The sequence below is a fragment of the Notothenia rossii genome (genome assembly GCF_949606895.1).
Source record: "Notothenia rossii genome assembly, chromosome: 12".
NCBI classification, from domain to species: Eukaryota; Metazoa; Chordata; class Actinopteri; order Perciformes; family Nototheniidae; genus Notothenia; species Notothenia rossii.
In genome coordinates this window covers 16,773,574-16,787,665 of record NC_136911.1, presented here as the reverse complement: position 1 = coordinate 16,787,665, position 14,092 = coordinate 16,773,574, and the positions used below count along the sequence as shown (strand labels likewise).

General features: G+C 40.4%; 1 protein-coding gene across 3 annotated transcripts in view; it reads right to left on the bottom strand.

Annotated features, from left to right (window-relative positions):
• myom1b (myomesin 1b) overlaps positions 1-14,092 on the bottom strand; it is a 23,057-nt gene extending 8,965 nt beyond the window's left edge. Inside the window, exons 1-17 of one of the 3 annotated variants that reach the window (XM_079662346.1) lie at positions 13,937-14,072; positions 13,293-13,506; positions 11,542-11,676; positions 11,267-11,441; positions 10,208-10,365; positions 9,921-10,013; positions 8,968-9,056; positions 8,567-8,608; positions 7,085-7,246; positions 6,385-6,546; positions 5,246-5,387; positions 4,503-4,702; positions 4,115-4,168; positions 3,896-4,020; positions 3,642-3,825; positions 3,387-3,561; positions 3,180-3,301 (exon numbers count right to left, since the gene is read on the bottom strand). In XM_079662346.1, the coding sequence (XP_079518472.1) occupies positions 3,180-3,301; positions 3,387-3,561; positions 3,642-3,825; positions 3,896-4,020; positions 4,115-4,168; positions 4,503-4,702; positions 5,246-5,387; positions 6,385-6,546; positions 7,085-7,246; positions 8,567-8,608; positions 8,968-9,056; positions 9,921-10,013; positions 10,208-10,365; positions 11,267-11,441; positions 11,542-11,676; positions 13,293-13,447 (2,173 nt within the window). In that variant the 5' untranslated portion in view covers positions 13,448-13,506; positions 13,937-14,072. Of the gene's footprint in view, positions 1-3,179; positions 3,302-3,386; positions 3,562-3,641; positions 3,826-3,895; positions 4,021-4,114; positions 4,169-4,502; positions 4,703-5,245; positions 5,388-6,384; positions 6,547-7,084; positions 7,247-8,566; positions 8,609-8,967; positions 9,057-9,920; positions 10,014-10,207; positions 10,366-11,266; positions 11,442-11,541; positions 11,677-13,292; positions 13,507-13,936 lie in introns of all 3 variants that reach the window. The other 2 variants (XM_079662347.1, XM_079662348.1) reach the window with 2 other exon arrangements.

Sequence of the window (14,092 nt, the reverse complement as noted above, 5' to 3'; positions counted from 1 at the left end):
ACCTTTTTGAAAAGGCTTCTGTATTAACATATGCTTAGAAGAACTGTGTCAGATTTGAGAAAATACACTTCTTTGCTTTGGAAGTTAGATTGAAAGGTCTACATGCTAACCAGGATAGCTAGCTTACCTTAGCATGACAACTGGAACATTGAATACGTTAAACCTTTATAAAGCTCACTATAATGTTGTAACTTGTTTGTTGAATTTAAATAAAATAAAAATGTGACAACCAGACATCCAGGAAGTCACAACGCCGGGCAAATGAGACGCCCGTATCCAGTCTTGCTAATGCAATATGCTAAGCGAACCATGTTTAGCATCATATTTTACAGACAGATGTGGAATTCTTCTTCTTGTCTACCTCTTGTCAAAAAGAACTAATGGGTTGGATAGTTATACAGTACCATTTGTGGTATGAAAATTCCGACATTTGACATAGCCCAAAATCAATAATTTGTAACTTGGGGATAACAAAATGGCTTTTCGACACAAATAGTCACTTTAACTTGATACTCTTTCCTATTAAGGGATGTGTAGTAAAAGGTCTGAGACGTGGACTTCTAAAGGAGAACACAGTTAAACCAAAAAGGTCTTAGGTCACAAGTGTAGTGCTCTTGTGTTGGTTGGATGACCCACTTTTCAAGTACAGGGTGTGATTAGCCGGCTCCTGCCATGACATAGTGCTCTGAGTACTGAATGTGATGGCAGGTCCCGAGGTGCCGGGTGACCGATGCTGAGCCTCCAAGTGAGGAGGTTGTGGGAAAGTGGTGGACTTAAAACTATTGACAAGCGGGACTGTGTTGAGTTAAAGTTTGGTGTGTTATAAAGCAACTTACCTTAAAAAGAAGAATACCAGTAGAGAACTTTACCAACTGTTTAGTGATTCATATATATCAAAAGCAGATACATTTAGAACATTGCAAAACTGTTTTCATAAGGGGAAATCTTTATTTTATTACATGATGAAGTCATATTTCTAAGAATGCTAAGAGGGGGGATTTGCTTTTTGTGTTTTTCTTTTGGATTTGACAGAAAGATGTCCCTCTGTGACCAGTGCTCACCTTCCAACTCTCTCCGGGGCCTTGCAGTCTCCAGATTATCAGAAGCATCTACGGGGAACTTACGTGCTTGTTTGGCCTCAGGCTCATTGACTGTCTTTACAGCCTGATCCTGAACCTCAGCAGTGACAGGTTCTAATTGTGCAGTTAGTGAGTCAGAAACTGAGTCTGACACAGACTCTGAGACCAGGTCTTTTGCCAGGTCAGGGGCCCAGGACACACTGCCTTTCTTGCCCCCCTTGTGTTTATTTTCGACGGGGTCAGGCTGTGCGAGTGCTGAGCTATCTGGCCCAGCCCCCTGCCTGGCCTTAGTGTCAGCCTGAGCTTTATTGCACTTAGTGTAAAGGGGGGACTGGACATTTTCATGCGTGCCCGTCCAGCTTGGCCTGTGCTCAGTTAGTTGGCCAGCGTTACCCCCCGGACCCATCTCCGGCAACACACCATGAGGGATGCCGCCCCCTACAGGAGTTAGCAGAGAAAAGCAAAAGAGGCTCTTTAAAGAAACAGGCACAAGATCTGTTCACAAGTCAAGTCGAGAAGACTAGCAGAAACATAAACAGTTCTCTCTATCAGCCTACAAATACTGTGAAATGTCTTCATCTGACTGGGAGTGAAAAATGAAGACAAGATGGCCAACAAGTGACATCCATGTGAGGAGGTGACAAGACTTTATTTTGGATTATGAGAGCATGCAGGTGTTTGAAAAAGAAAAGGCAATGACTGTTTGCGTGCAGGCTTTATAGCAACCCTCTATGAAAAACACTAGATTAAAAAGTTGATATGAAGTATTGTATTTGTTTTTAGCTTTGAGCTGTTGCTTATCTATGTATATCATGTACTTTAATTGTACTGTGAGTTACGTTTTTAAGAATTAGTAAAGGGGGCAGTAGTTTAACAGCCCATTCAATTTTTTTTATTTAAACAAAGTAGAAATAATGTTTCCTAAAAACATTACCAATATGTCTGCCTGAAGAGAAACACACTGGCATTGTGTAACAAGTGAGTGTGTTTCATGAGGGAAAACGGAGAAAGTTGCTCAGTTAAAAGTTTGCCAGTGAATGAGCAACATCCAAAGGCTGGAAGTTATTTTGGTTGAAATGCCAAGAGTTTTTAGGGACCACATGCAGGAGATAAGGACGATTATAACAGCAGCAGAATTGGTATGTTATCCTATTCCATTTGATTGTTTATCTTATCTTTATCTTTATCTTGATAAGGTGATGATACTAAATTATTGCTTGGTGTCCAAGTTGAGGATATTTTTTGGGGGATGTATAGATTATTGAATAGGGTGTTATTACTATATATATGATTTTGCAGAAATGTGCTGTATCATGACGTAACTTATAAATGAAAAAATACTGTTATTTTAGCCATAGCGTTTTTCTTTGGTGTTCAAATTCAGGCACCAATTGATCAGAGCAATTCCACTGCCAGGTTAGTTGTGATATGAGAGGTTTAAACAGACACAGACACACATTAAGGGGCTCGATGGAGCGGGGAGGTGTGTGTGACGGTACCTTTAGCACCATGTGGGGTTGCCGACACGCCTTGTGCCCAGGAAAAGTGAGGGAAATGGGAGATGGTGGTGGTGTGTGACGTTGGGCTGGTTTGTAACAACCACTGAGTTGGATCAGAATGAACCAAATTAGAGGAAGTCTACAAGTCCTGACCCGCCTCAGGGCTGTGCAGGGAGGAGGAGGAAGAGGAGGAGGAGGGAGGGTGTATGTGACTGGACATGGTGCTGGGTAGGTGGGGCACATACCAGTGCAGAACAACGTGATAGGTTGACAGGGTGGAACCATGGTGGAGAAAGTGTGGGAGTGTAGATGCTGATGGTACAACAAACTGAAGACATCATGTAAAAATGCAAACTCTTGCATGTCTTTTATAACTTTAAGGAATGTCCTAATATAATATATCCTAACATAATTTTTGTTACAGCCAATACAAGTTAAAAAACATACTTCTACATATATTCAAACGGCAATACCAAAGGCTGACTTTTAAACAATATTAAAACGCTTTTCTATAGGTGGATTTTTCCTAAAACCACACATCTAAAAAACAGGATGACCTATATTTTTTACTTTGTCCTTACTCCTGTAAAGTTTTACTTACCAATAGCAGCCTTCACCTCCACAGGCTCAGACTCTGGGGAGAACTGGCTGAGCCCTGCTGCATTCACTGCCCTCACCCTGAACACGTATTTCTCTCCCGTCGTCAGACCATGGCAGATGAACCTGTGAATGTGTTTCAAATATGATAATGGCATTGTTTTTATATACAAACTCCTCTCTATGGTTAACAGGAAAGGAGTTGTTTTACCTAGTAACATTAACAGGCTTGTTGTTGCATGGCTCCCACTCATTGCTGTCCAAAACGCTCGCCTCAATGTAGTATCCAACCAACTCCTTAGCTTCACTGGATGCTTGCCAAGACACAACAACGGATGTGTCTGTGTTTCTGATAGGGACAACTTTGCTTGGGGCAGATGGGATATCTGTGGGCCAGAATGCATGGTGTCATTAACTGTAAATGGGACATAATGCTATGATGATGCCTGCATTTGTGTTTTCTAACCAAGTTTATCTCCAACAGTTGTGGCCTCCGTTGGGTCAGATGGCTCGCCGACACCAGCAGCGTTGCAGCAGCGGACGCGGAAGCTGTAGGAATTCCCCTCAGCGAGATCAAACAGGGCAAAGCGAGGAGACTTGACGGGGATCTCAGTGTTCACCCTCTGCCAGGTGTCTGAGCCCGCAACACACTGAAGCAAAGATACGAAGTGTGAGTTTTTCCTTAATATGTCACAAATAGGAAAATGGTCAATAACTTACTTTCTCCACATAGTACATGACACCCTCAAGGCCTTTGTCTCCAGGGGGCTTCCAGCTCAGCACCACATAGTTCTTGGTGGCCTCTGTCACCTGCAGCTCAAGAGGTCTGCCAGGAACAATGCCCTCTGAAGGTCAAGAGATAAAGTATGAGTCCCTGAAGACACCATTTAAATGAGCAAACTTGATTTAATCAGCAATTGTCAAAAATAAGTGTCCTACCTGCAGGCTCCTCCTCTGTGACAATGATTTGGCCAGTCCAAGGAGCAGAGGCACCTGATCAAAATCATGAAAAGTTATGAATTAGGGATTTCAAATTATTATATATTTTATGAAAAAATAAAAAAGGTTCCAATTTGAAATCATAACGTGTTTTTGAGCAGGATTTGATCATAGGTAGTGGCAGTGGAAAAAGCTTTTTCACATAAAAAAAAAAAAAAAAACATTAGGAAAAAGAAACAAAATGTCTAAATAATGTTCTGGAACAATAGGAAAAAAATAAAAATAGATCCTATATCAGCCAATAGCATGAATGACTTCATAAAGCTCTTTAAATATGGATAAGAGATAGTCTGTATTCTAGCTGACAGACATTAAAAGGCCGCAGTACCTCTAATGCGGGCGCGGTCAGAGGGGTCCATGGCAGCCACCGGCTCAGAGACCCTGGACGGGTGGCTCATGCCATTCTGGTTGACGGCACGCACACGGAACATGTAGGAGCGGCCCTCCACCAGACCGGTGACGGGGAAACGGGCAAACTTAACCGGAGTGTCATTGCACTGGACCCAGTGGTTGGTTCCAACCTCACATCTGAACACAAATTACAATAGGTTATAATATACGTCACTTTTTAACAAAATGTTCCGAAATAATTACTGACTCCCAGATTTGGAGAATGTGTGCAAAGGATTGAGTGCAGCTGTTTGATTTTAAAATACCAGTCAGTGACATTCTTGCTATTGTATTTATATAAAGGTTATTTTCAGTAATAAGTAGTGCATCTGGGATTGGTATCTATTGGTTTCATACCAGACTTTTCAAATAGTACTTAAATACATTATTTTACTGTTCCCTCAGATTTTCATTTAAAAAGAAGTCCTGCAATTAAAAATGTTTTCAATACATTATGTTTTGTAATTTGCAAAGCAAGCCACTGAAGCTGCTTCATTAAAACATTTGTATGAGGTACACCAGAGTTTTAGAGACAAATCACAAACAGAAAAAAGTGTAATGTCACAGACAATTATGTTCAAACTGTTGTTCTCCCATTCTCTTAAATCTTTGAGGTTTGTTTTCCAGATTACCACTCCTGTGAGACAATTTACTGAAATGTCTAGCTCCATATTGACCTACCTGTCCACAAAGTAGCCCAAAATGGAGTCTCCCCCATCGACAGCTGGCTGCTTCCAGGTGACGATGATGTAATCCTTGTTGGCATCCAGGCAGCGCACATCCAGAGGGGCCCCAGGAGCTCTTTCAACCTCAGCTTCAGAATCTAACACGTCCAGAAACACCAACAATAAAATAACGGTATGCATACTTTCTTTTGTTTTACACACTCTTCTTTTTCATATTTCTTTATCTTTCATTTAAAGTGTTGTCTATAATTGATTGCCTCTACTGGTGGGTTTAAAATGAGCTGTGTGACGTATGTTGAACGGTTTGGGCTCAGCCCTTGATGCCAGCAATGTTTCTGGTCCTCACTTTAAACACAAGCCAAGAGCAATCAGCAAGAGGAGGACAGAATTAGCTGTACCCCCCCCCCCCCCCCCCCCAGGAGTGAAAGGGGATAAGAGTGATGACTCTTAAAGAAACATATGGGGTAATGCCAGGCCACCTAAGAGTTGCATCATTAAATATAGGAGCAAATATCAACTGGGTGAGTGTGTATCCATGCAGCTTAAAAGACAAACTGTGTTCGCTCACAAAGAGAAACACAGACCAATAAGGACACTGGGCAGCTTATTGTTTCTCGTCTAGCAGATATTTACAGTATCTTTCTGCGCCAGGGTCATTCCATAGCTCTCTGAGAATAGCCCAACGGCAGCCAGGCTCATTAAGCGTTTTGTTATGGAGACTGTACCTGGTCTCCTTTTTCCCCCCTGGGCAACTCTGAGTCAACAACAGGGTCTATTTTCTAGCTTTTTCACACTCAGCGTGTAGGAGCTGAAGCTGTAAAGGTCAGATTGTCTCTGAAGGCACCACAGATAAGCTTCCCTGACCACCTTCCACAGTATTCAAACCCATGCCAAAGAGTTTCCACTGTGTGTTGTCGCTATAAAGATGTCCTTTAAAAACAGTCACTCATATTTAACTATTAAATGTAGTGTTTTTATCAGCTGCCAGAGGACAAGCAGTTGCTTTGACATTGACCTGAAGACATAATCCGCAATAACAAGCTGCATTTAGCTTTGGTTGACTATAATGGTGGTGAAAATGTCTGTGCAAAGATATGTTATTTCTTACGGATAGGTTACGGATGGCATACCCACCTCTGACAAAGACGTAGGCGGAGTAGGTTTCATATCCAGACTTGGTGGTGACACGCAGGGTGTAGAGCCCCTCGTCCTCTTTGTTCAGGTGTGTGAGGGTCATTGTGGCGTGATCTCCACTCCAGTGCATGTTGTACCATTTAGAAGGAGACAGAAGGACATCTGGGGAAATACAATAGAAGGTGGTTGAGTAACATGTGATACAAATATAATCCTCTTCACAAAATGATATACAAACCAGGGACATTCACAAAAAATCTTAATTTATTCAAAATCCCTACTCATTCCAGTGTAAGATAAGGAGTAGTACTGAAAAGTACATTTACCCAGGTACTGTAATTTCCTATATTCTGCTATTCTATACTTCAAGATATCTTCAATTCATAGGGAAATAATTCACTGTTTTCTCCCCTCAGTTAATAAAAAACACCTTAGTTACTCTGCTGATTCTGATCCCTAATAAAAAGTATAATCAATAAATAAATGATGATGCAATATTAAATGTTAAGATAAGAAACACAATCATTGAAATGATCTTCATATTTTCATTCTGAAACAATTCTGCCAAATGCTTGTATTTTTGATCAAATAAGTATTTATTGATGCCAATACTTTTGTACTTTAAAAAAAAAAAAATGATATGAGTGATCAATGGTTTGGGGCGGCTAAGTAAATCCATATTTTGAATTCATCTTCTTACCGTCTCTGTACCACTGGATCTCTGGCTGGTAGCGGTGCAGGGCAGGGGAAATGATGACTGTACATCCAAGACTAATGGTCTCACCCTCTCTTCCAAACGTCACACCAAATTTATCAACAATGTGAGTCTTGAAGTTTACGCCGTACTCACACACGGGACCATCTGCAAACAGAGCAAGATACAGCAGCTTTAGTCAGAGCTTAAACTGGCATTAATGTGCAAACACTTTGCACACGTCACAAGCACAAATAGTTGAATTAGCGTTCAATTCAAGTGGAAGAACAAAACATTCACTAAGAAAGAACATTATCACATCAAAAATCATATCCAAATAACAAACAATAAGCTAGATCGACATTTTTCATCCAGACAGAAAAAGGTAGGGAAGAGAACACGTGACATATGCGTAGGAATAAATAACAACATCAAATACGAGCTAAAAGAGTGACTATAAAACAGAACAGTGCTCCCAAAAAGTGGATGTTTTCGTCATTATCATGCATTAAACAGTGAAGCACATCAAACTTGTGAAAAAACTTGGTTGAAAGAAATCACTCAATATTCAGTGATTTCAGATGTGGAATTAGTTGAAAGAATCTACAGTACAAAATGAAAAAAGATACGTTTTGTATTTCCAAGGCTCTATACATTGATGGCAACAAAATCCATCATTTTACGCAAATGCATCTTCTCACACTAGAACATTCCTTTTAAAAAAATGGACGCATAAGCTTGCAAGGTTGCATACTTTAACTAGGTGTCAACTCTGAAATGCAGAAAAACCTGTAGATTTTTCCATACAAGGAGTACTGTGAACACCATGTACACAGACAAGTGGTCATGCAGAGACCAAACAGTGACAGTGATCACATGACCCTGTTACCTTCAGTACTGCCCCCTGTATTATTGCCGCAGCATCAAGGAGACAGAACAGTTGTTAGTGCAGTAGTGCACAGCCCCCAACCCCCACACTCTTCACTGTTTATCATTGTGTACAGTATAAGCAGATATCCAGCAAGAGTAAAGTCAATAATATAAAAAAAAATCAAATGACAAATAAATGCATAATTACCATTATTACTATCGTTTTCATTATTACTACTAGTTTTCTTTGTTGAGCCTCATTCACTTTTCTTACATCAGCATTGGGCAGATATTTTCAGCATCTTAAAGTAAGCAGCTGTACGGCATGCGCACAGTAGACAGACACAGTTAGCAAATAGCTGGTGAAAATAATCAAACATCTTTCTCAAGAACTGTTGAAGACAAAAACAGAGCTAAAAGGAGAGTACATTTTATGACATATATTCCTCAGGTTGGCAGAAAAGCAAATGCTAACGTAGCTCAGAGTCTGCTCAAGGTATAAAACAGCTTAACAAGACAAAGTATGTTTATGCTGTGTTTTTTATCTTGTACTCCGTAGTGGTCGTACATCAATGAATGCAACATGAATCCCACAATTTAACATAAATTCACACTTACGTCTAGCGGATGGCAGGGACTCATCCATATCACCTTTGAACCCTATGGAGAAAATCAGCATTAAAGCGAACACATAGTGTGCACAGTATTATACTGTCAAGATATCAAAATATGAGATTATACACCATGACATTTGCCACGTTTCACTGGCTTAGGCCTCTCATTAATAGAAACTTACAAGTACAAGTATATTTGGTTCCTACTTTTAAGAGATGTTGCAGTTAATACATCGGTATATTCAGAAAAAGCTTTTACATTTGGAAACTTTACTTATTTACTGATTAATTGATGTACAATGAGCTATAATTACTGGCTTTTCTTGTTCTTTTAACACATTGTGTGGAGCTTGTTCATGATAGGTGAATTGGGGTGTGATGATTGTCTGACTTTCTGAAACCTACTCTTAACAACGACAGAGGCAAATGAAGACAGCTCTCCCTTGGAGTTCATGGCAGAGACACGATACTGGGCCGTGTCATCGAAATCACATCTGAAAGAGGAGAGTATCAGGTGATCAATTCCCATGATAAGCAGAATCTACTGTACTGTGCCCTTCCCCCATTTCAACCTCAGCCCTCCCAAACATGTAAATAATACCAAGTATGTGAGCCCTGGCTGTAAGCGTTCCATATCTCCTGAATACTTTGGTTATAAATAGACACCACTGCTGATGTCATGTGCACCAGGTGGTGAGGGTCTCACATGAAAGTATCTGCAGCCTACATATTCTACTAAAATGGAAAAAATATCATCTCATTTGTTTCTCCTTGTGATTTTGAGTGTGTTGAAATGGTCTTTGATCTTAGAGTATTGTGAAGTACATGTAAAAGAAGTACTTTGACTGGTTACATTTAACAAGTCCAAACTAAATCCTATCCTTAATTCATGTTGACAGTGTAGATTGGCATTACAGTTACATACATTGATCCAATTAAATATCAAATATATGAATCAAACCCCACTTGATTGTTAGCTAGTTGGTAGCTAAGCGCTTAAGATGGCAGACAGCAGTAAATATGAATCTAAACATACCATTTTCCCTCACACAATAGGAGGAACTGCTTACATTCCATGATTTTCTATAGTCTATGGTCTATTGCTAGATAATTGTACTGGCAGGAAAGTGAAAGGGCCCAGGATGCCATTTTTCCCTTAGCCTGCGGAAAATAGCATGGCTAATAGCTAGCTAATTACAAGTCGAAATAACAGAAGAAAAATAAGTCTACACAAGCTAAGATGTATGCAAAGTCTAACAAATGTGGCAATGTTTCATTTATATTTACAAAACCTGTTACAGTGTTGAATATTTTTAGGAAGATTTTATTGTTATAGTTGTAGGGGAAGCTACACCTACCTGTTGATCTCCAGTGAGTGCATGTTGTATTTGCTCTCAAGTTTATACTTGTCCCCATGGCCAACAGGGTCGATGGCAACATTGTTTTTGTACCTTTTAGTAGGAGGCAGCAAACATGACAGAAAACAGACCAGAGGAAAAAGAAAGAACATGAAAATGACAAATATAATAGATAAAGCCATCTAAATGAGATGAGTACAAGCACAGATGAATAGGCAGGCGAGAAGGGGACAGAAAGGATAGATTTAAAGGTATGATATTGGTTGTTATGTATGTCTGTGACCTACCAGACGACCCGGGGGTCCGGCCAGCCACTGACAGTGCAGTGCAGCCTCACACACTGCTTCTCCCACACAGTGTGGGAGCGCGGTTTAATCACAAACTCCGGGGTATGCATCAGACTGTCTTCGTTCATACGCTTAAAGTGTACCCCGTGTTCATGGATCTACAAACAGAAAAAATCACTCAGGACAATTGAACTTTAAACTTAAAAAATATATATAAAGTATATTTCACCAGGTATTCACAATCCACAGTTGAAGCAAAAACAAAGCAAACTAATTCAGCAACATCCCTTCTTTTTCCCATGCAAGACATTTGTACTTTTAAACTTGAAACGTGTTGTGAGTGTGTGTCGTTGATTATGTTGTGAGAATAGCTAGGGGTCTTGAGGCATGGTCTAGTTGAGCGTCCAGTAACCAGTCAACACATAAAATGACAACACCGCTGGGACACTGTCTCAAGAAACAGGATCCCCTAAAGAATGTGTCACTTAGTAGTAACACTATTTGGCAGAGTCAAGACAGATTAATACAGTGAAGCGGTCACTGTGGATTTTATGATGCTTAATGAATGGTTGGATCCTACTTCACATAATCACCCTGGGACAATAATAACTTCCTTGTGTAAGGACTAGTAACAAACACCAAAGGCACTTAGGTGTAAGTAGTAATGAAATGATTTCTGCTCAGTGATGCAACCATGCAGCTAACCTCATTTTGTAATGTAGCCTGATATTATGCTATGATTGGAGAACATATAATATTATGAAAGATATATTGAAACATTTAAAAATGGACCTGTCCACATTAGGTTTCAAAAAACTCAATACTGCTGTTGGACAGCATAGTGACAAAATGCAAGAAAGACAAATGTAACTGTGACAAAGGGTTGAAAGAACACAATGATCTACTAAATGATTTACATTAAGTGACAGTAAGAGTAGCCTTCACAATCATGTCACTCATATTTTGTGATGTAAAAATGATAAGCAGTCAGTTATTTCACTGTTGAAGTGTACTCCTGTACAAGCTCTAAAAAGCTACATTTAGAATTCCCCCACTGACCCTTTTGTTTAGAGAGATGCGCTCGGCCGTCTCTCGAATGGCCTCCCTCCTGGAGGTCTGCTCTGACCTCTCCATCTCCATGCCACTGGTGAACAAATCCCTGCGGGCCATGTACTTAGAAGAGTCCCGCACCCTTGCTTCCTCTCTACTCGAAAACCCACTCCCAAACTCTTGACTAGGAGTTTGTAGAGAAGGTCCAGGAATGGGGAGTTAGGCATAACCGTAAAAAAATGGTCTCCAAACACTCTTGTAGTATACTTTGAAGAGATTATTACCTGCCCCTGAAGATAGGCACTACGTAGCCGATGATTTGGTGGTCCTTATCCACAGCCAAGTAAGTTGGCTTGGCCCTCTTGAGTATAGGGCTCAGTCTGCTCGCTTCCAGCCCATAATGTGTAGACACGTTAAGTCTGTGACATTTAGAAAACCATCAGCCTGGCCAGACAATGCAACTAATAAGATTACATCAAAATGTGGGGATGAAGCCATGAGGGGGGTAAATTAGTGGTAGATGAAGGTTCAGTGGGTAGTGAAGAGGTTTAGTTGTATTATTTGTATGTGTCCAGAATAATTAAATTTGTAGAATCAACAAATGGCATCTGATGCAAAGGACAACATGAGTACCACTGTTGTATTTATTCAATAACTAAAAGACGCCAAATCGAATAATCATTTATCATACTCTATTTGCTTTCTAAGGCTACAGTTCGGGAAGGAATGACAAGTGGAGCGATGGAAGAAAATACGTTTTGGATTTGAGGTCAGACGCCACACAGTTTGTCTGTGGAAGCACCATCTGCAGCACTCAGAGTTGGGGGTGGGGGCTAAGGGAATGAGATAACAAGAACTTGATAAGCAGGGGGGACCAGATTGGTGACAGGGCTACTGCTCTCTTTTTCCATGTATCTATCTGAGACACTTTTCCTTCAGCTCTGACCATTTACACTTTCTCCAATGTCCAGAAATAAGACTGCAACCACACTTTGGATTCATTACCAATGTTCCTTCCTAAATAAATGCAGTATCTTTGCCAGAACGACATTAATGCAACCACTCGGACTGTTAAATCATCATCACATCATAACCCTCTCATCAGCACAGATTTGGTGGCTGGTGTAAAGGCAAAGATCCGATGGTGTAAGTCAAGCCTAAGCCCCCTGACCTGTTCACACTCTCCAGCCAGTGCATTTAAACATAAGCCACTGTAAAAGATGGGACCCCCATAAGCAGGGTGTTTTGTAAATCCTTAAATATGAAAGAAGAGCACCTTCCCAGGGACAGGGAATCCATATCATAAAACAGCTTTAAATCAGTTACTTGACACCGCCATCATTCTTTTTGAGTAAATTTGACCAAGCATATTCTCTACAATAACACCAATGCATTCAATAATGTCCACTAAAGAACAACTTTACTTGAGTCTTTTGGTAAGTCACTTAGTTTTTAATATATATGCATGTAAATGATATGAGATTTTAAAGATAGACTGACAATCTGTCATTTGTTACTTTCCCTCCAGCATGGTATGTACAGGTCAAGATTCTATTTCAGTCTACGCCATATACCATAACTCAACCTTTGCACAACATACATAGCATTTCTGTCCAGTTTCTCTAACCAACAGTCTTTCCCTGATTGGAGCAAAAATGTAATAAACCACATATCCAAAAATCATTTGAGTTATTTAGGAATAGATGTGTGACAGATAAAAGTTCATGAGCAGGCAGAAAAGCAAACAGGTCCTTTATTAGTCATCATGCAAGGAGCTTCATGCTGGATTCAACGAGGTTTTTAGGGAGCAAAGATCCTTTGGTGTGTGTGAAGGTTGATCAAGGAGAATCAGAAGAGGGAAGGATGGTTACTTTGGTGTCAATATGGCATTGAAGCGGGACATATGATCTCATAGCTGTGACCGGGAAGTGATCCAACAAGGTTGATGGAGATGAACTGTAGGTTGGGTGTTAAGGGGAGCTTCCTGTGACAAGAAGTGGATTGATGAAGGTATGATCCTCTTCCTCCTTCTTACCCACTGCTCCTGCTGGTGGCAGCGGAGGTGCTGCTGCCAGCCGTGTACCTGCTGCTGGTCTGGTACTGGCTCAGTTTGGACACTGTCTCCTTGCTCCTGTAGTCACGGTCATAGTGGCGGTGGTGCTTCTGGTAGAACGGTAAAGATCCAGACATGTTGCAGGCCGCTCCTGCTGTTAGCCGCGAGCTTCCGAGTTTCTTGCTGTCTACTTTGTCTGTTTGGTTAGTTAGTGTTCAAGAGCAGGTGGATTTACCATTATTATAAACTGTAGGTCAACGACTTTCACTTAGCGTTACATACTTTGGTCGAAATCAGTAATTGGCTTTACTGTGCTTATGAAAAACAAATTACTTACAAACTAAATAATAATAATATGGAGAAGTTGGTGATCCCAATGATGCCATTTCATATTTCTAACAATATTGTTGCTAAAAAAATGCATAATATTGTCTTGACCAAAAACAGGAAAAACTAAAGGGGTTATACTTTTAAACATCCTCAAATTGCAAATGTAAACCTAATCAGCTAGCGAGACAAAATATAAGGTTCAGGCTTCAGGCATTTTCTCAGCATGCTAGGACAAACATGCAACAATTACAACCTCACTTATCAGGCCTCCTCCCTGCATATCTGTTGCCACTTACCCTGGAAAAATCCCTTAAACTCCAAGTTATAGAGGAAAAGATGTTCAAAATCCAAAGCTCGATATCCCAGGAAAACTACAGGTAGGTGCGTTCAGGGCTGCGGTCTACACAACAAAAATAATGTTGTCCCTTGCCAGAATGTCCAAGCAGCAGTCA